At 33.0% G+C, this 17,161-nt stretch overlaps 1 protein-coding gene across 2 annotated transcripts in view; it reads left to right on the top strand.

Moving 5' to 3' along the window:
* The first annotated feature begins 277 nt into the window (after window positions 1-277).
* Window positions 278-17,161, top strand: part of LOC132716101 (lysM and putative peptidoglycan-binding domain-containing protein 2-like) — a 32,162-nt gene continuing 15,278 nt past the window's right edge. The window contains exons 1-2 of one of the 2 annotated variants that reach the window (XM_060699276.1): window positions 278-477; window positions 14,273-14,628. In XM_060699276.1, the coding sequence (XP_060555259.1) occupies window positions 313-477; window positions 14,273-14,628 (521 nt within the window). In that variant the 5' untranslated portion in view covers window positions 278-312. The remainder of the gene's footprint in view (window positions 478-14,272; window positions 14,629-17,161) is intronic. The other variant, XM_060699277.1, reaches the window with a different exon arrangement.

The following is a 17,161-nucleotide window of genomic DNA, read 5'->3' on the forward strand; positions in this document are numbered from 1 at the left end:
ACCTTTTGTATAATGTGTAATTTTGTTTATGTAAATGAATTGATGTACCTCTATAAACGCAATAAAATATTATTAAACTAAACATACTAATCTCTTTTGCTTGTGTTTCATTTTGACTTTGTTGCATTATTATTGAACACATACTAATTTAAATTAAAAAAAAAAAACATTGCTAGTCGTATTTTATTGCCACATTTTAAATTTTGCACTCTGTTCCGTTGCGTATTTTAGTGGTACCGCTTTTAGGCTACTGAGGTCCTGAGGTTAGCCTTGGAGGAAATTTGTTGTCACGTGACACATATTCTGTCCAAAATGTCGGAAGACGGCACTGAACGAAAGTTATTCGGAAATATTGCAAGAAATCAAACTAAATATGGATCTACAACAAAACCCCAACCAAAATTCACTAAATATGTAAAACATATAGTATCCAGAGTTGATACATTGCAGGGTATATCTCTTAAATACGGAGCAACGGTGAGTTTTCTGTTTTGACAGCTGTTAATGAGATAGTTTCGTACTTAAAATTCGTCGAACACATTTATAATTTGTGATATTTTACAAATTTTAAGCAAATATACAATGGTAATTTTGGTTTTCTACAAAAGAAAAAAATACAATAACACATAACATTTCTAAATAATAAATACTTCTGTCATAACTGCCAGCAAACTTAAGGAGACAGTCTAGTTTAAATGTATTAATCTCTATAAGACAGGATAAATAATTTGGGAATACAATGCACGGCTTTAATTACAATACATGGAGTAGAAACTCCCAGATAACCACATATAAACACTTTAATATCTTGTTGTCCACCCCTTAACGGTACATCAATCATAATAAATTTGTCAGCACTAACGGCTATTAAAGTGCAGAATGCCCTTTTGAAACGGGTGGGAGTGGTTACGTCGAACTATCGGTTCGTCTAACTGATCTTCTATAGTAAAAAAGGTAGTGGTTTCGGCTAACTTAATTTATATAGTGAACAATAGCTATTGTATAATGGGCACATCAATTTTCGCGGGTCTTAATCAAGTTAATGTGTGGTTTATCACACATTTTCATGCAAGTAAAGACACAATATTGAAAATTTAAACATATTATTTGTTCTTTTCTTTAGTATAATTATGATATTTACATAAAATAATAACACAAGATCTCAGTGAACAAACAACATCATAGAAATATATATACGTTTAAAAGTACAACCTGAGTATACACCGGCTTTTACGTAGTATTCAACAATATTTTTTTATTCTTTATTCATCACTTTTTATATATAACACTTAAAAATCGTCCTCATAAATCCCGTTGTTGATGTTGTTGCATCCTATTCCAATAATGTGGCTGCACAGTCTCAGTAGTTGGGAAGTAGTCATCTCATGGATTCGGGCGTATCGTGTTAACTGATCGGCTGATAAGACAAACAAACTTTCTCTGTCATCAATTATAAACAATTGATTTATTTCGTAAACCAAGCCCTAACTAAACAATTAATTTTGCAAACAAAATAATATTGTTTTTTTTGTAATTTATTCTTGACTCAAAAATAATTTATCAAATAACGAAAAAAACTTTTCAAAATAAGTATAATAATTTTTATATAAACATACTTCTACAATATATTATATTCATTAATGATATTTGCGTCATAATTTAATTATAACAAAATATTGATGATGAAAACACTTTACAGTATATATGAACCACGTCTACTTTGCCTTTAATTACTATATATAACATCAGTTAAACGAAACCACTTTCGCACCTCTTCATAAATTAAGTTAGCCGAACCGGTAGTTCGACGAAACCACCATAATTCTTTGAAACAATCCTTACCTACTTTACAAAAAAAAATGTAGCTTTACCATTTATTATCTGGTTTTTGAAAAAAAATATTTTTAAGTGATAATACAAATATCTTATTTCTTTTTTTAAATACAGCACATCTGTCTGCAACGATGATAAAAAAACTGATACTTATAATTCATAATTACTATAATATCATAAGCTCAATTTCATTGCAATATTTCAGGTTGATTGAGTTATTTTTAGTCTTATTTATGAACTGAAATAGTTTACGGCAAAAATTACTGGCTTTAAGATTTGCAGGTAATGTGGAATAACTCTGTTCAAATTTCTGGACATGATCCTGAAGAGGATATAATTTTATGTAAATATTATATAAATCTTTTTTTCTTTATTTATAAACGTTTCTTTTTGAACTTATAATATCACATTTGTATTTAGTCCTTTCATTGAAAAATAAATTATGAAAATAATTCATTTGATGTGAATAGTGAAGAATAATGAAGGATATAATTTGTTTATAATAAAACAAGAGGTGTTTTGTGGTGTTTTGTATGCCAATAAAAGTTTATTTCTTGTCACAACTGCATCTATATATATGAATGTTTGAGTTGAATAATTGGGAAATATGTTAAATAGACTAATAAGTAGAATATTTTGATATTAATTAAAATATAATTGAAATGAAAGTATACAAATTATTTTGAAATAATTTACAGAATTTAAATATCAAACTTAAATTTCTTTAAAAATTATTAAAGCTACATTAAATAAATTTCATAAAAAAGAAATAGCTACATTTTGTTAATTAAATGTTTCATATCGACTCCCGTTCTTATTTTGTGTCCATACAACCAAAATGAGTTTTATAAACCATAAAATCTACAACCTCATTGTGGCAAAATCGGAAGTACAATTTCCATTTACATGAGAAAGTCCGCCTTTGGGTCATCCGTTCATCAATAGAAAATCAACAAACATTTTTAAGTAGCAGTCCAAATTTAATGGTATATTTCCGCAATCTTTTTTATGAGATGATTACTTTTTTGTTAACGACAGGGCTAATGTACTGTGAAACTAAAATGATATAAGTTTGTTTGCACAAGAATATCTCCTATTTGCTCATTTTGCTGTGATCTACATGGTTGCAATGGATTTTACCTTTGTGACGTAGCGCATACACAAGCTAATTATACTAGTCTTCATTTGCATGTTAAAATTTGTATACAAACTTTAGTGTTACCACAGGGTTTTCCTTTTAAAATAATAACTTGTGAACAATTTTTAATGAGATTTACAAGAATACTGTTAAAAACGTTAACAAAACTATACGATGCTTGTTTTTTTAAGCTGTCAGATTAATATGTTGACATATTTTATTTAAATCACAAAACTTATTTTGCAATGCAACCATAAAATAAACTTTTAAAAAGCTACTACAACGTCATAATTATACTTTAAAAATCTGCCTTTTATTGCTCTCTGCACAGCTATCTTGAATCTATTATTTGTTGAACAAAATCACAGTGAAAAGTTTCACAGCAATTGATCCTGTTAAAATGCAAAACAAAAAAAAATCATATACTTCATGCAAACCCATACCTAAATAATGTGTTAAAAAGTAGTTTGTGTAAATACAATATTTCATCAGTATTTGGACATGTCATCATCTCTCTTCACAACTGATTTCACGTTTATCTGATGTGCAATTTCATAAACAATTTTTAGCTATTAAACGGTAGCTTTCATTCCTTAAAATTAAAGCCATGTGTACACATGTACCAAATAAAACTGAAAATAAGAAAGGAAAACATAGGAATGACTGTGAAAGGTTAGAAAATGTTTTTTTTTAAAGTGAACAAGAGGCCCATTTCAGTTGAACAGTTTGTAAACCAAATAATATAATTAATTGTACAAATCATACTTGTAATTTTTTGTTGTTTCTATATGTGCAACATGCATACTAAAAATTTAATGCTGGAACAAGGTCATCTTTGATCAAGTTTGATGCAACTTTATTTTGCCTGAGTGTGGTTATATATCCTGGACAACTATATCTAATAAAAATGTAGATCCCTTGTATATATGATGCATTTATAAGCCATGATGACAGTCTATAACATTGTAATTGTATTCAGATAATTATAACCCCGCACAACAAAGTTGTAAGGGGGGTATACTGGAATCAGCTTGTCCGTCCTTCCGTCCGGCCGTCCGGCTGTCCGTCGGTTTTTTCTTGTCCGCCCAATAACTTAAGATTCCTTTGACCCTTAGTCTTCATATTTGGCATGGAGGTTAGACATGATTAGTAGATGACCCCTATTGATTTTGAGGTCACCAGGTGAAAGGTCAAGGTCACAGGGGCCTTGACTTCAAAAAGCTTGTCTGCCCAATAACTTAAGATTCCTTTGACCCACAGTCTTCATATTTGGCATTGAGGTTAGTCATGATTAGTAGATGACCCCTATTGATTTTGAGGTCACCAGGTCAAAGGTCAAGGTCACAGGGGCCTTGACTTCAAAAAGCTTGTCCGCCCAATAACTTATGATTCCTTTGACCCATAGTCTTCATATTTGGCATTGAGGTTAGTCATGATTAGTAGATGACCCCTATTGACTTTGAGGTCACCAGGTCAAAGGTCAAGGTCACAGGGGCCTTGACTTCAAAAAGCTTGTCCGCCCAATAACTTAAGATTCCTTTGACCCACAGTCTTCATATTTGGCATGGAGGTTAGTCATGATTAGTAGATGACCCCTATTGATTTTGAGGTCACCAGGTCAAAGGTCAAGGTCACAGGGACTTTGACTTCAAAAAGTTTGTCTGCCCAATAACTTTAGATTCCTTTGACCCACAGTCTTCATATTTGGCATGGACGTTGATCATGATTAGTAGATGACCCCTTTTGATTTTGAGGTCACTGGATCAAAGGTCAAGGTCATAGGGACTGTGACTTCAAAAAGTTTGTCCACCCATTAACTTAAGATTCCTTTGACCCACAGTCTTCATATTTGGCATGGATGTTGATCATGACTATAAGGTGACCCCTATTGATTTTGAGGTCACTGGGTCAAAGGTCAAGGTCACAGGACCTTGACAAAAAAACAACTTTTCTTCTCAATTGCTAAAGAATGTCCTGTCCGCAATGTATTGATTTTGACATTTTCACATTTGAAGCATGTAGAATACATAACTTAGCAATGCAATGGCTTAGTAACCTCAGATTTGGCAGGGAGGTTGTCCTTGAGCTCTAAATGGCCACTGTTGATTCTGACAAAGTGGTATGCGGGGGTATTCACGCCATGATAGTGGCAGTTCTAGTTTCCATTGTTTTAGCCATTTAATTTAATATATTGATATATGTTCACTTGATTAAATTCAAAGGAGCAAGTCTATAAATTAAAAGGAAAAGTTACAATCAAGCATGTCTATACAAACAAAGGCCATTGAATCATCATTGCATTATTTGTATTTTCACACCTTTTGTTTAATGTTAACAAAGTTACACTGACCATGGTTTGAATTAAAAATGGCCACAGGGAAGGATATTCTAGTGGCTGCTGGCCACAGGGAAGGATATTCTAGCGGCTGCTGGCCACAGGTAAGGATATTCTACTGGCTGCTGGCCACAGACAGCAAGTGACTGCTTATAATAATGGTGTCCATTTATGTAGGGGTTTTCAGCGTGGAGAAATTTACATGACAGTTGTTGGCAAGTGACCGCTACTCGGAAGTTACAGCTCAAGTTAAACTGTAGTATGCTTATTTACACATTAGCATACTTGCTAATCATACATCTGTTTTGCTTATACATTAATTTTTGATTATATCTTAGTACTTGGCATACTTATTGTAGCAATGTTTTCTTCGTAGTTTTCTTTTGTTTTGAACAGGGGAAAAACATGGATGGTTCTGTCTAAGGATTAATCAGTTTTATTATGTTATCTATCTACGTATCATGAACTATGGCCCCCTTCAAAGCTGTTACTTTGTCAAAAATGTTTGTGAATTGCATAATATAAGTCATTATATTTATTATCCCCCGCCGAAAAGGCGGCGGGGGATATAGTAATAGTCTCCGTCCGTACGACCGTCCGTCCATCCATCCGTCCGTCCTTCCGTCCGGCATTTTTGTCCGGAGCATATCTCAAAAAAGTATTTGAGTTATCAACTTGAAACTTCATAGGTGGATAGACCTCATTGAGGAGGAGGAGTGCAGTGCTTAAGAATGATAACTCTACCCTGCATAATTTTTGAGTTATTGCCCTTTGTAATTTTTCAAAATTAATTTTTGTCCAGAGCATAACTCAAAAAGCCTATGAGATATCAACATGAAACTTCATAGGTGCATAGATCTTACTCAGGAGGTGTGCAGTGCACACGAATGATAACTCTACCTTTCATAATTTTTGAGTTATTGCCCTTTGTTATTTTTCATACTTAATTTTTCACCTGAGTGGAGCATAACTCAAAAAGTGTTTGAGATATCAACATGAAATGTCATAGGTGGATAGATCTTATTGAGGAGGAATGCTGTGCACAAGAATGATAACTCTTCCCTACACATTTTTTGAGTTATTGCCCTTTGTTCTTTTTCATGCTATTTTGTCCAGAGCTTATCTCAAAAAGTATTTGAGGTATCAACTTGAAACTTCATAGGTGCATAGATCTCACTCAGGAGGTGTGCAGTGCACAAGAATGATAACTCTACCTTTCATAATTTTTGAGTTATTGCCCTTTGTTATTTTTATGTCTCCCCCACCTCGGGGGGAGACATATTGTTTTTGCCCTGTCCGTCCGTCAGTCCGTCCGTCAGTCCGTCAGTTCGTCCGTCCATTCTTCGTTTCCGGACGATAACTAGAGTTCCTTTTGACCTACAGCTCTCAAACTTCATAGGATGAATGGTCTTATTGAGCAGATGATCCCTATTGTTTTTGGGGTCAGTAGTTCAAAGGTCAAGGTCACAGTGACCGTTGGTCAATTTCTCGTTTCCGGATGATAACTAGAGTTCCTTTTGACCTACAGCCCTCAAACTTCATAGGATGATTGGTCTTATAGAGCTGATGATCCCTATTGTTTTTGGGGTCAGTAGGTCAAAGGTCAAGGTCACACTGACCATTGGTCAATTTCTCGTTTCCGGATGATAACTAGAGTTCCTTTAGACCTACAGACCTCAAACTTCATAGGATGATTGGTCTTATTGAGCAGATGATCCCTATTGTTTTTTGGGGTCAGTAGTTCAAAGGTCAAGGTCACAGTGACCGTTGGTCAATTTCTCGTTTCCGGATGATAACTAGAGTTCCTTTTGACCTACAGCCCTCAAACTACATAGGATGATTGGTCTTATAGAGCAGATGATCCCTATTGTTTTTGGGGTCAGTAGGTCAAAGGTCAAGGTCACAGTGACCGTTGGTCAATTTCTCATTTCCGGATGATAACTAGAGTTCCTTTTGACCTACAACCCTCAAACTTCATAGGATGATTGGTCTTATTAATCAAATGATCCCTATTGTTTTAATGGTCAGTAGGTCAAAGGTCAAGGTCACAGCGACCGTTGGTTAATTTCTCCTTTCCGGATGATAACTAGAGTTCCTTTAGACCTACAACCCTCAAACTTCATAGGATGATTGGTCTTATTGAGCAGATAATCCCTCTTGTTTATGGGGTCAGTAGGTCAAAGGTTAAGGTCACAGTGACCATTGGTCATTTTCTCATTTCCGGATGATAACTAGAGTTCTTATCAGTGAGGACATTTAACTATTATTGATATATCAGTGATATATCAGTTGTCTGGTTTTATATACTCTGTTCTTTTATCTCCATTTCCATTCCTGTTTCCATTCACAGTTATTCTCAGCAGTGGGGGAGACATGCGCTTTTTTACAAAAGCATCCTCTAGTTCATACCTAATTTTTCACCAGAGTGGAGCATAACTCAAAAGTGTTTGAGGTATCAACTTGAAACTTCATAGCTGTATGGATCTTATTGAGGAGGAGAGTGCAGTGCACAAGAATGATAACTCTACCCTGCATAATTGTTAAGGTATTGCCCTTTGTTATTTTTCAAAATTTATTTTTGTCCAGAGCATAACTCAAAAGGCCTTTGAGATATCAACATGAAACTTTATAGGTGCATAGATCTAACTCAGGAGGTGTGCAGTGCACAAGAATGATAGCTCTACCTTTTATAATTTTGAGTTATTGCCCTTTGTTATTTTTCATACTTAATTTTTCAATTCAATTTTTTTCTCAAAAAGTATTTGAGGTATCAACTTGAAACTTCATAGGTGGATAGATTTTACTGAGGAGGGATGCAGCACACAAGAATGATAACCTACCCTGCATTATTTTTCAGTTATTGCCCTTTGTTATTTTCAGCCATCAGTATTCACATAGGTTTCAAATCTATTATCACTATAGCCATCAGTTTTCATTACCAAAAGACCTCTTAAAATGGAATTATTCTGCTCTACTACATATACATTCTTCCAATGAGCAAACACATTCGGCGGGGGATGGCCATGTTGACATGGCTCTTGTTATCTGGAGTGGTTAAAAAAATGGATTAGTAATCTAAGGATCGCTTTCCTTATGGGTTCCAACCCTGTTAGGGACAAGCCGTTGTTCCCTTGAGCAAGAAACTTTACACTTCTGCATTGGTTGGTTAATTCCATGAACAGATTTGAGAGTGTCTATAAGCATTAATCTTCCTACATAATCAAACTTGAAATGAATTCTGTATAAACCAATTATCTGGTTCAGATCATTCTGATTTTTCACTTAAACATGCAGAAAGAATTAAATGGTTGCAAAATGCATATTCATTATTGATGAAGAATTAGTGTAATTTAAGTCAATACAGAGGAACTTCTTGCCTCGGATCAACATCTGCTGTTCATGAAAAGCTGGTATGCATAAAGGCAGTAATGCATAATTTCTCTAATGTCAGTTCATTTACTTGTGGAACCTGTCAATGTAGATTATTGTAACCATTATCCTAAACTAATGAGTGATTGAGCTTCCATAAACTATACAATTACAAAAAAAAATGTTTTTAATTGTATTAAAATTAGAAATATTTATTTTGTGTTTATTATGACTAAAATGCCTGTTTAATGAAAATACCCCTATTCAGTATACCATAATTACATAATCGTGTTTATAAAACTGCAATTTATAATTATTTTTATTGAGACATATGAAGGTCATTTGAAATATTATACAAATCTTTGTGGTATTCAAACTTGAGGTTAAATTATTTGTGTTTTTCTTGATTTTTTTTTTTTACCATCTCAGTAAGAGATATATAACAAACAAATCTGGAAAATGTGAGATGTCTGAAGCAATGAACAGTTAAACAATAAAATTACATGGAAGTGGCAAATTTGGTTAGAATTAATTTGAGTCTGTTCATGAGAAGTAACATGTGACACCTCTCATGCCCTAAACAGTATATGTATACAATCCAAGGCATACCTGGGTAACTGCAAACATATTAAAGTTTTGCTAATTATTGGGAACAGATAAAGTCTCAGTGGTGAACTATATTGTACTAACTGTAGGTACCATGATGTCCCTACAGATATTGAGGTAATCCAAAAGTGTCTTATAAATGAATATGAATACATGCATATGATATAGATTAGCACCACATTTAAACATTAAAGCAGATTGACCTTAACGTTTTTGTTTTTGATTTTTGACTTAAACTTTGATGGACACATATATTTTAAAGAGCAGCAACAGCTTAAAAAAAATTAAAGTCAATAAAAGTAAGTTCTTTCAATAATTTCATGATTACAAATCTCTGTAAAAATTATGTACCATTGTACCAGAGAGCACTTAACCTTTATACCCTTTATACTACCATTATAAACCTTCATTGTTGATACATATAACAATATATTATCAAAAATATTACAATGTAAATAAATCTTTAAAGGCCCATCATGCCCAGAAATGATTGATGCTTTTTTTAAAGCTTTTTTATTTTGGTACCATTTTACAGTCAATGAATTTAAGATTTTAAATTTACTAGCCCGAATTTCAATTTTGAATTTATTCTACTATATCCCTTAGGAAAAGGAAAGGCATTTAACTTGCAGTTATTTAGCATTGTTTTTCTGACCAGTTTTAACCATTTATTAAGCAGTTTTCCTTGACAAATGTGATTATGTAGAAAGCATTTAAAATGCAGTTAAAATGCATTTAAAATGCAGTTATTTAGCATTGAAAAAGCATTGAAATCAGCCGAAATATGTAAATGAGATGACATCATAAAACTGCCTCCAAATATGGAGATAGCATTTCCAACCATTTATATGACCTCATAAATAACTGCCAAAAAATTGTGTTTGCATTTTCAACCATTTATATGACATCATTAAAAAACTTTCAAAAAACTACTGAAGCCTTTATATGACCTCATAAATAACTGCAAAAAAACTTTCAAAAAACTGTTGCATTTATTTGAGCTAATATAATACTGTTAACAACTGTTCACATCTGAAAATAAATGTTTACAATGTAAACTATGCCAATATGTAAAGTATTAGAGAAAAATATTTATCATTCATGATTTTGTAGTTTTACCGGTAATCAAGTTTTAGTTTTATTCTATATAAAACGTTAAAACAGGTCAAAGTAGATAATTGTGTTTCTTGAATAAACTGATGCAATTTTTTTTAGAAATTACTATGCATTGTAGGAGCATGGTCTATATCTATTTGCATATAAATTTATGTGTAGATATAATTTTAACTTTGTAACTTTATTGTTATGTCTCAAACAAATTTTGTCATAACCATACATTGATACAATTCTAATGATATTGTGATGCTCAGGCTATTTTATCAATGTTTTATTACTTTTATTTATTTTCCGACTTTGAGTACGAATATTTCTGAGTACGAACCATCGCATTGTTTTGATGATTACTTTCTATGTAACTGCTTTTATCTCACATTATTATGATTTTCAGATGCCATTTGTATATATTAATGTTTATTATCTATTCTTAAATGCTGACATACGTTTATTTTCATGTAATCTTGCTTAATATTTTGTCACATTTCTGAATTTGCCACTGGTCGGCCATTTTGAATATTAATGTGATGACGTCACAGGGTACTATAAATACTGCGCGTTAGCATATCGTTGTCATCTCATATCAGGTCGTCTGGTAGAAAAGTACTCTATTGAGTAGATAATTGTAGACGATTAAATAACAGAAAATGGATCGGATACAGGTGAAATTCACTTGTTGTTATTGTTAAACAGTTATAATTACTTTGCCAGTGTAGAGAACGGTTGTTCCAGAAATGGTTCATACCAAATCTGGTATAATACCCAATCCGGTATAGTACCCAATCTGGTAACTACCAGATCTGGTATCTCATTATATTGTACCAAACCTGGTACTTGTTTACTGAAATCTGGTCATCTATAGGAATAATAATAATAGACTTTAGGCATCCATGACTATGTATATTTAAATAAATTCATCTATATAATATTTTATTATTTTTAATTAAAAGAGTTTTAAGTTACAAATTGTCTTATGTGTTCATTTATAATTTGGTACTTGGGCCGTGTAAAACGAACCCTGGGTTAATGTGAGGCTGCATGCAGACTGCCCTGGAAACACTAAGCAGGGGTCTGGGCACCACAATATTGTTTTTTCCATAGCTGTCCGTCTGTTGGTCCATCCGTCCTCATTTGGATTGTCAAACAACTGTTGGGATTTTGATCAATCTTCACTGGATTGATCAGTACCAAACCTAGTTGTGCATATCCCTAGCACTTTCTGTTTTGATGCACAAAATGGCCACCATAGCTAAAAAATAGAAAAAGCTTTGTGCAGCTTCACAGATCAAACTGCTAGTAAGATTTACACCAAACCCTGGTTATGCATATCTCTGTCACATTCCCTTTTGCTGCACAAAATGGCTTCCAGAGCTCAAAATAGAAAAACCTTGTTTGACTCGTATGTCTAGCTGCTGGTGGGATTTTGACCACAATTCGCAGGAGTGATCAGTCCCAACCCTTTGGTCTTTCTGCACGCAAGCATACTCTTCAAGTACAATGTAGACCTAAGCTTGTTATCAAGTTAGGATATTGCTGAATTAAGAAACAATCTTACAATTAATGATTATTATTAGACCACTTTGTTTAAGTAAATGTCTAAATATAATTAGAAATGACAGTGGATTAGTCTGATAACATGGTATGATATTAGTTATGTGATGTACCTTACATGTACATGTACTTTTGATGTACTTTTGATAGTTATAATATGCTTATTATATATACAAGTTGTACACATACAATATTGCTATGATGCACTACAAGGTATTAAGTGAATATTAGTGTGCATGAATTATATTTTCCTAAAAGCATTTAAATAAAACTTGTAAAAACTGCAGCTTCTGTCACAATCTTTTAGCTTAAAAAAATGGTTCAAGAAAATAACTTGTAAAAAATGGTAATGTAAGTATTGTTTAACATCACCATTTATTTTTAAATGTTGAAAAACTGGTAAAAAATGCTGGACACAAGTTTTTTAACAACAAGTTTTTACCAGTTTTTTAAGAACTGCTGTTTAAATGGAATCCTACAAATTAAGATGAAGGGCAAAAAATTGTAAAAAAGGCATTTATTTGAAAAAACTGCTAAATAACTGCAATATAACTACAAGTTAAATGCCTTTCCTTTTCCTAAGGGATATATTTTACTAAATTTTCTTAAAATTTTCACTAACCCGAACTAATTTTCACTGGGCCAATGCTTAATTCGATGACTGCTTTTATACTGTATAAATTCCAGAAAGCTTAATTACTAGTCACACAGGCCAATTTATACCTGAACAAATTTTTGCTTCTGTGGCTGTTTGGCAATTGAATACTAGAGATATTAAGATTCTACTTTGTTAACTTTTTGCTACTTTTATGCCAAAAATACTGACTAGAACCATTAATTAAATGTTATTAAACTCATATGTGCCCTTTCTAAAGAAGAATAGATAATTTGTTTCTGAGGAATAATTTTTAAAAAAAAGATGGGAAATAGTTATTATTTTATTTTCATTAGTTATTTTACCCATTTAACTTAACAAGCATAATCTCTAGTTACAAAACTATATATGGAATAAACACATATAACCGTGTTTGTAAACTGAATCATATAAATCATTGATGTCCCACATACTAGTGTTGTCTATCATACTCTCATACTGCATGTGATAATATGTAAAGTATATTGACATGACTTTGTTTAGTTAGAGACATTGTCCTTATATGAAGCTAGATAAATCAGCTGTTTACTAACATACACCAATTTAAGAAGACAAGTAGTGTGTAAATAATATGATAAACTTTGTAATTGGGTTCAAGGCTTACTCTGATATGTAACATCTATGTTTTAAACTTTGTTCACCATCTTGCTGTTTTTTTGCAGTCATTCACATGTTTTTGTAACTGGACAGAAATAATCCTATGCTTTTATATAAGCAGACTCAAACCCATGCTTTTATAAATATAAGCAGACTCAATCCCATAATATTATATCAAATATGCATTTATAGAAAGACAAAATCTTATGTTTTCATAAGTAGACATATTGACATGCTGTTATAAGCAGCTTGTTCTCATATTAAACAGACTCTTTCTCATGCTGTTATAAGTAGACTCAAAATATATACATAGTTTAGGGGGGTATATATAGGAGTCAGCTAAAATGTCGGTCCGTCCACTTCATGGTTTTCGAATGATAACTTGAGTTTTGAATGAGTTATTGTAATCAAACTTTATATATAGCAACCATATGTAAAAAACCCAGGTTGGGATTGCTTTAGAACCCCCTGGGTTCAAGGTTAAGGTTACTGTTACTAAAAATGAAAAAATGGTCTCCAGATAATAACTTAAGTTACAAGTGAGATAATGTAATCAAACTTGATATATAGCAAGCTAAAAATATATGAAGATCCAGGTTGGTAGTGCTTTTGGACTCCCTGGCTTCAAGGTCAAGTTAACTGTTGTAAAAAAATAGAAAAATGGTTTCCGGACAATAACTTGAATTAGGAATGAGATATTCTAATCAAACTTGGTATATAGCAAGCTATAATTATGAAGACCCAGGTTGCAATTGCACAGGTTTGGCTTGCCTTTAGACCCCTAGATTTAAGGTTAAGGTCACTGTTACTAAAAATAGAAAGATAGTTTATTACTTTTTTTTACAAAGATAATGGTTTAAACAGATGATTATACTCTTTTATTTTTATATTTATTGGTACATATATGAAACATTATAAAATATATTAGGTAGGTTTTCAAAAGGTTTTAAGACTGGTTTCATACATGTATGAATCACCTTTTATGATAGCTCTAGTTTCATGCTGTTAATGTAAATAGACTCATCTCATGCTGTTGTAAGCAGACTCTAGTTTTAAGTTTCTCTTTATTTTTCAGGTTGAACAAATAAAAAGAGAAAACAAATTATGGACAAATGACAGCTTGTTTTTACGTGAGCACTTATACATTCCTGTTACCAGTGAAAACAGTTATATGGTACAAGACGACTGGGAACTACTTTCTTCAGATGAAGTGAGGTCAAGGTCAAACAGTGATTTTTCTACCTCAGATGATCAGTGTAGTTCAGGTGCTTGTAATGATGTAAGTCAGGGTGCCAAAAGAGACACAAGTAGTGCTAATGACACTAAAGTTTCAAATGGAAGCGAAAGTTCTGGAATGGACTTCTTTAGCAAATATGATTCAAGTTTTGCAAATTTGAAAAGTAAAGTGGAAAATTTAGAAAAATCTTCAAGGTAAGACCTTTTATATAAGACAGACATGTTACTGTATAGACAGAGAAAAACTAACGATTGTGGTGCAAGATTAACGTTTCAAATCTAACAATGCTCAGTCATAAAGGCTCAGATTCCATATCAACTATACTATTTGTAGATTCAGATTTCTTCATACCTTAGTTAGAAGTTCAAATGTCATAATTTGGAGAGTTGCAGATTTAGATTCCTTCATAAAGTTTGGGGGTTCAAATTCTGCTTCAAATGTCACAGTATACTAAAGCAGCTTCTAGGGCACAGTCATGCTTGTATTAGTTTTGTTTCTTTTAATTGAAAGTCTCATTTAGCATGGATGAATACTGAGCGTTATAGTTTTATTTAATTTCTGGTTGTTGTTTTAGCATTGTTATATAGCATCTTAACTTAAATAAACACCACAATATGGAATGATACCACATCCTGATATCCCCAACTTTGTTCCTGATATTTATATATTAGCATGAACAATTTGTTATAAATTATAAGATTGGGTTTTGAATTGTCTAAATGATAACTAGTTACCCGCCTCTCATTGCCTTGCATTCTTGTCACAGATGGGGCACTTTGCATGAATGACATGTTTAGGGAAAGCTAAATTTTTTAAAGAATTAACTAAGTTAAAGTTTAATCACACTTACCACAGGTCAACATTATTACATATATATTTTACATGCATTAAATTAACAGAGGATATTGAATGAGTATAGGTTCAATACTAAATTTATTGAAGGAGTTGAATAACAGCATATTATGGGAGCCTCAGACAAGTATAGTATTGTTTTATTCAACCTTAGTTCAATAAATTTAGCTTTGAATCTAAATGAACATAATATTCTATTTATCACATATTCAAAATAAGAACGATTTACAGTTAAAAAGAGTCATTTTTCATTGGTGTGCCTATAATGTAATTCTAACATTAGCAAGCTTTAATGTTATGTTTGTATGTAAGATCAAAGTGTCGTTATATTAGTGTAATATCATTTTTATTAAATGACTTTATTGCACTACTGTACTGCAGTTCATGTGATAAGTTCCTTTAAAAATGGAAGTGTTATTTAAAATCACGTTGAAATTCCCATCAGATAATAATTTTTTTGGCAGTGATAAAAGTTTTAAAACTGCTGCAGGCTTGGCATAACCCCATACATAACTGTTAGCTAGCTTGGGGTAACAGATTCTACCCATACAATCAGGACAGAGCAAGGTCAGCCAGTGCTTTCATACCATCTGATCATGGTCTGCACACCTTGATATTCAATGATAATTGATTCTGTCCATATTTTGAAAAAATTCCTAAAAATGATGAATTGCATTGTCAAGAATTGAAAAGTGGACATGTCCATTTAAGATATTTAACATAGTATAATAGACAAGTGCATTTAAGATATTTATGAATTGTGGTATGCTTATGAAACACAAATCAACTGCATTTATACTTAAATTAAAACAGAAACATGTATGTTATAATGTTGAAGAAAAGGCTTTGTGACCCCATGCTGGTACATTTGTAGCACAGTCAAATTTTCTTTCATAAATAAATGTTTAATTGTTTATATGTATACAATATATCTGTCAATTTTGAGAATTTTGTGTTATTTTATGTAATCTTTTTTTCCCCATTTGTCTGTTTTAGTTCACCTATTGCATAATTAAGGTGAGCTATATGTGTTATTCTACTTTCTGATAATACATTTTATTTGTGTACTTTTTTCATTTTAACAACTGGATGTAGAGAAATCTTATAAAGGCTTTAATTCTTAAACTTTGCTTTATGTCTTGTTTAACTGTCTCAAACATTAACCTGCACGGATTGATGGAGTAACCTTTACCACCAGTATAGACTGTAAGGCCAGGCCTGATCCTCAATTACCACCAGTATAGACTGTCAGGCCAGGCCTGATCCTCAATTACCGCCAGTATAGACTGTCAGGCCAGGCCTGATCCTCAATTATCACCAGTATAGACTGTCAGGCCAGGCCTGATCCTCAATTACCACCAGTATAGACTGTCAGGCCAGGCCTGATCCTCAATTACCACCAGTATAAACTGTAAGGCCAGGCCTGATCCTCAATTACCACCAGTATAGACTGTAAGGCCAGACCTGATCCTCAATTACCACCAGTATAGACTGTAAGGCCAGGCCTGATCCTCAATTACCACCAGTATAGACTGTAAGGCCAGGCCTGATCCTCAATTACCACCAGTATAGACTGTCAGGCCAGGCCTGATCCTCAATTACCGCCAGTATAGACTGTAAGGCCAGGCCTGATCCTCAATTACCACCAGTATAAACTGTAAGGCCAGGCCTGATCCTCAATTACCACCAGTATAGACTGTCAGGCCAGGCCTGATCCTCAATTACCGCCAGTATCAACTGTCAGGCGAGGCCTGATCCTCAATTACCACCAGTATAGACTGTAAGGCCAGGCCTGATCCTCAATTACCACCAGTATAGACTGTCAGGCCAGGCCTGATCCTCAATTACTGCCAGTATAGACTGTCAGGCCAGGCC

The sequence above is a fragment of the Ruditapes philippinarum genome, unplaced genomic scaffold (genome assembly GCF_026571515.1).
Source record: "Ruditapes philippinarum isolate M1 unplaced genomic scaffold, ASM2657151v2 ctg579_1_1_1_1, whole genome shotgun sequence".
Lineage (NCBI taxonomy): Eukaryota > Metazoa > Mollusca > Bivalvia > Venerida > Veneridae > Ruditapes > Ruditapes philippinarum.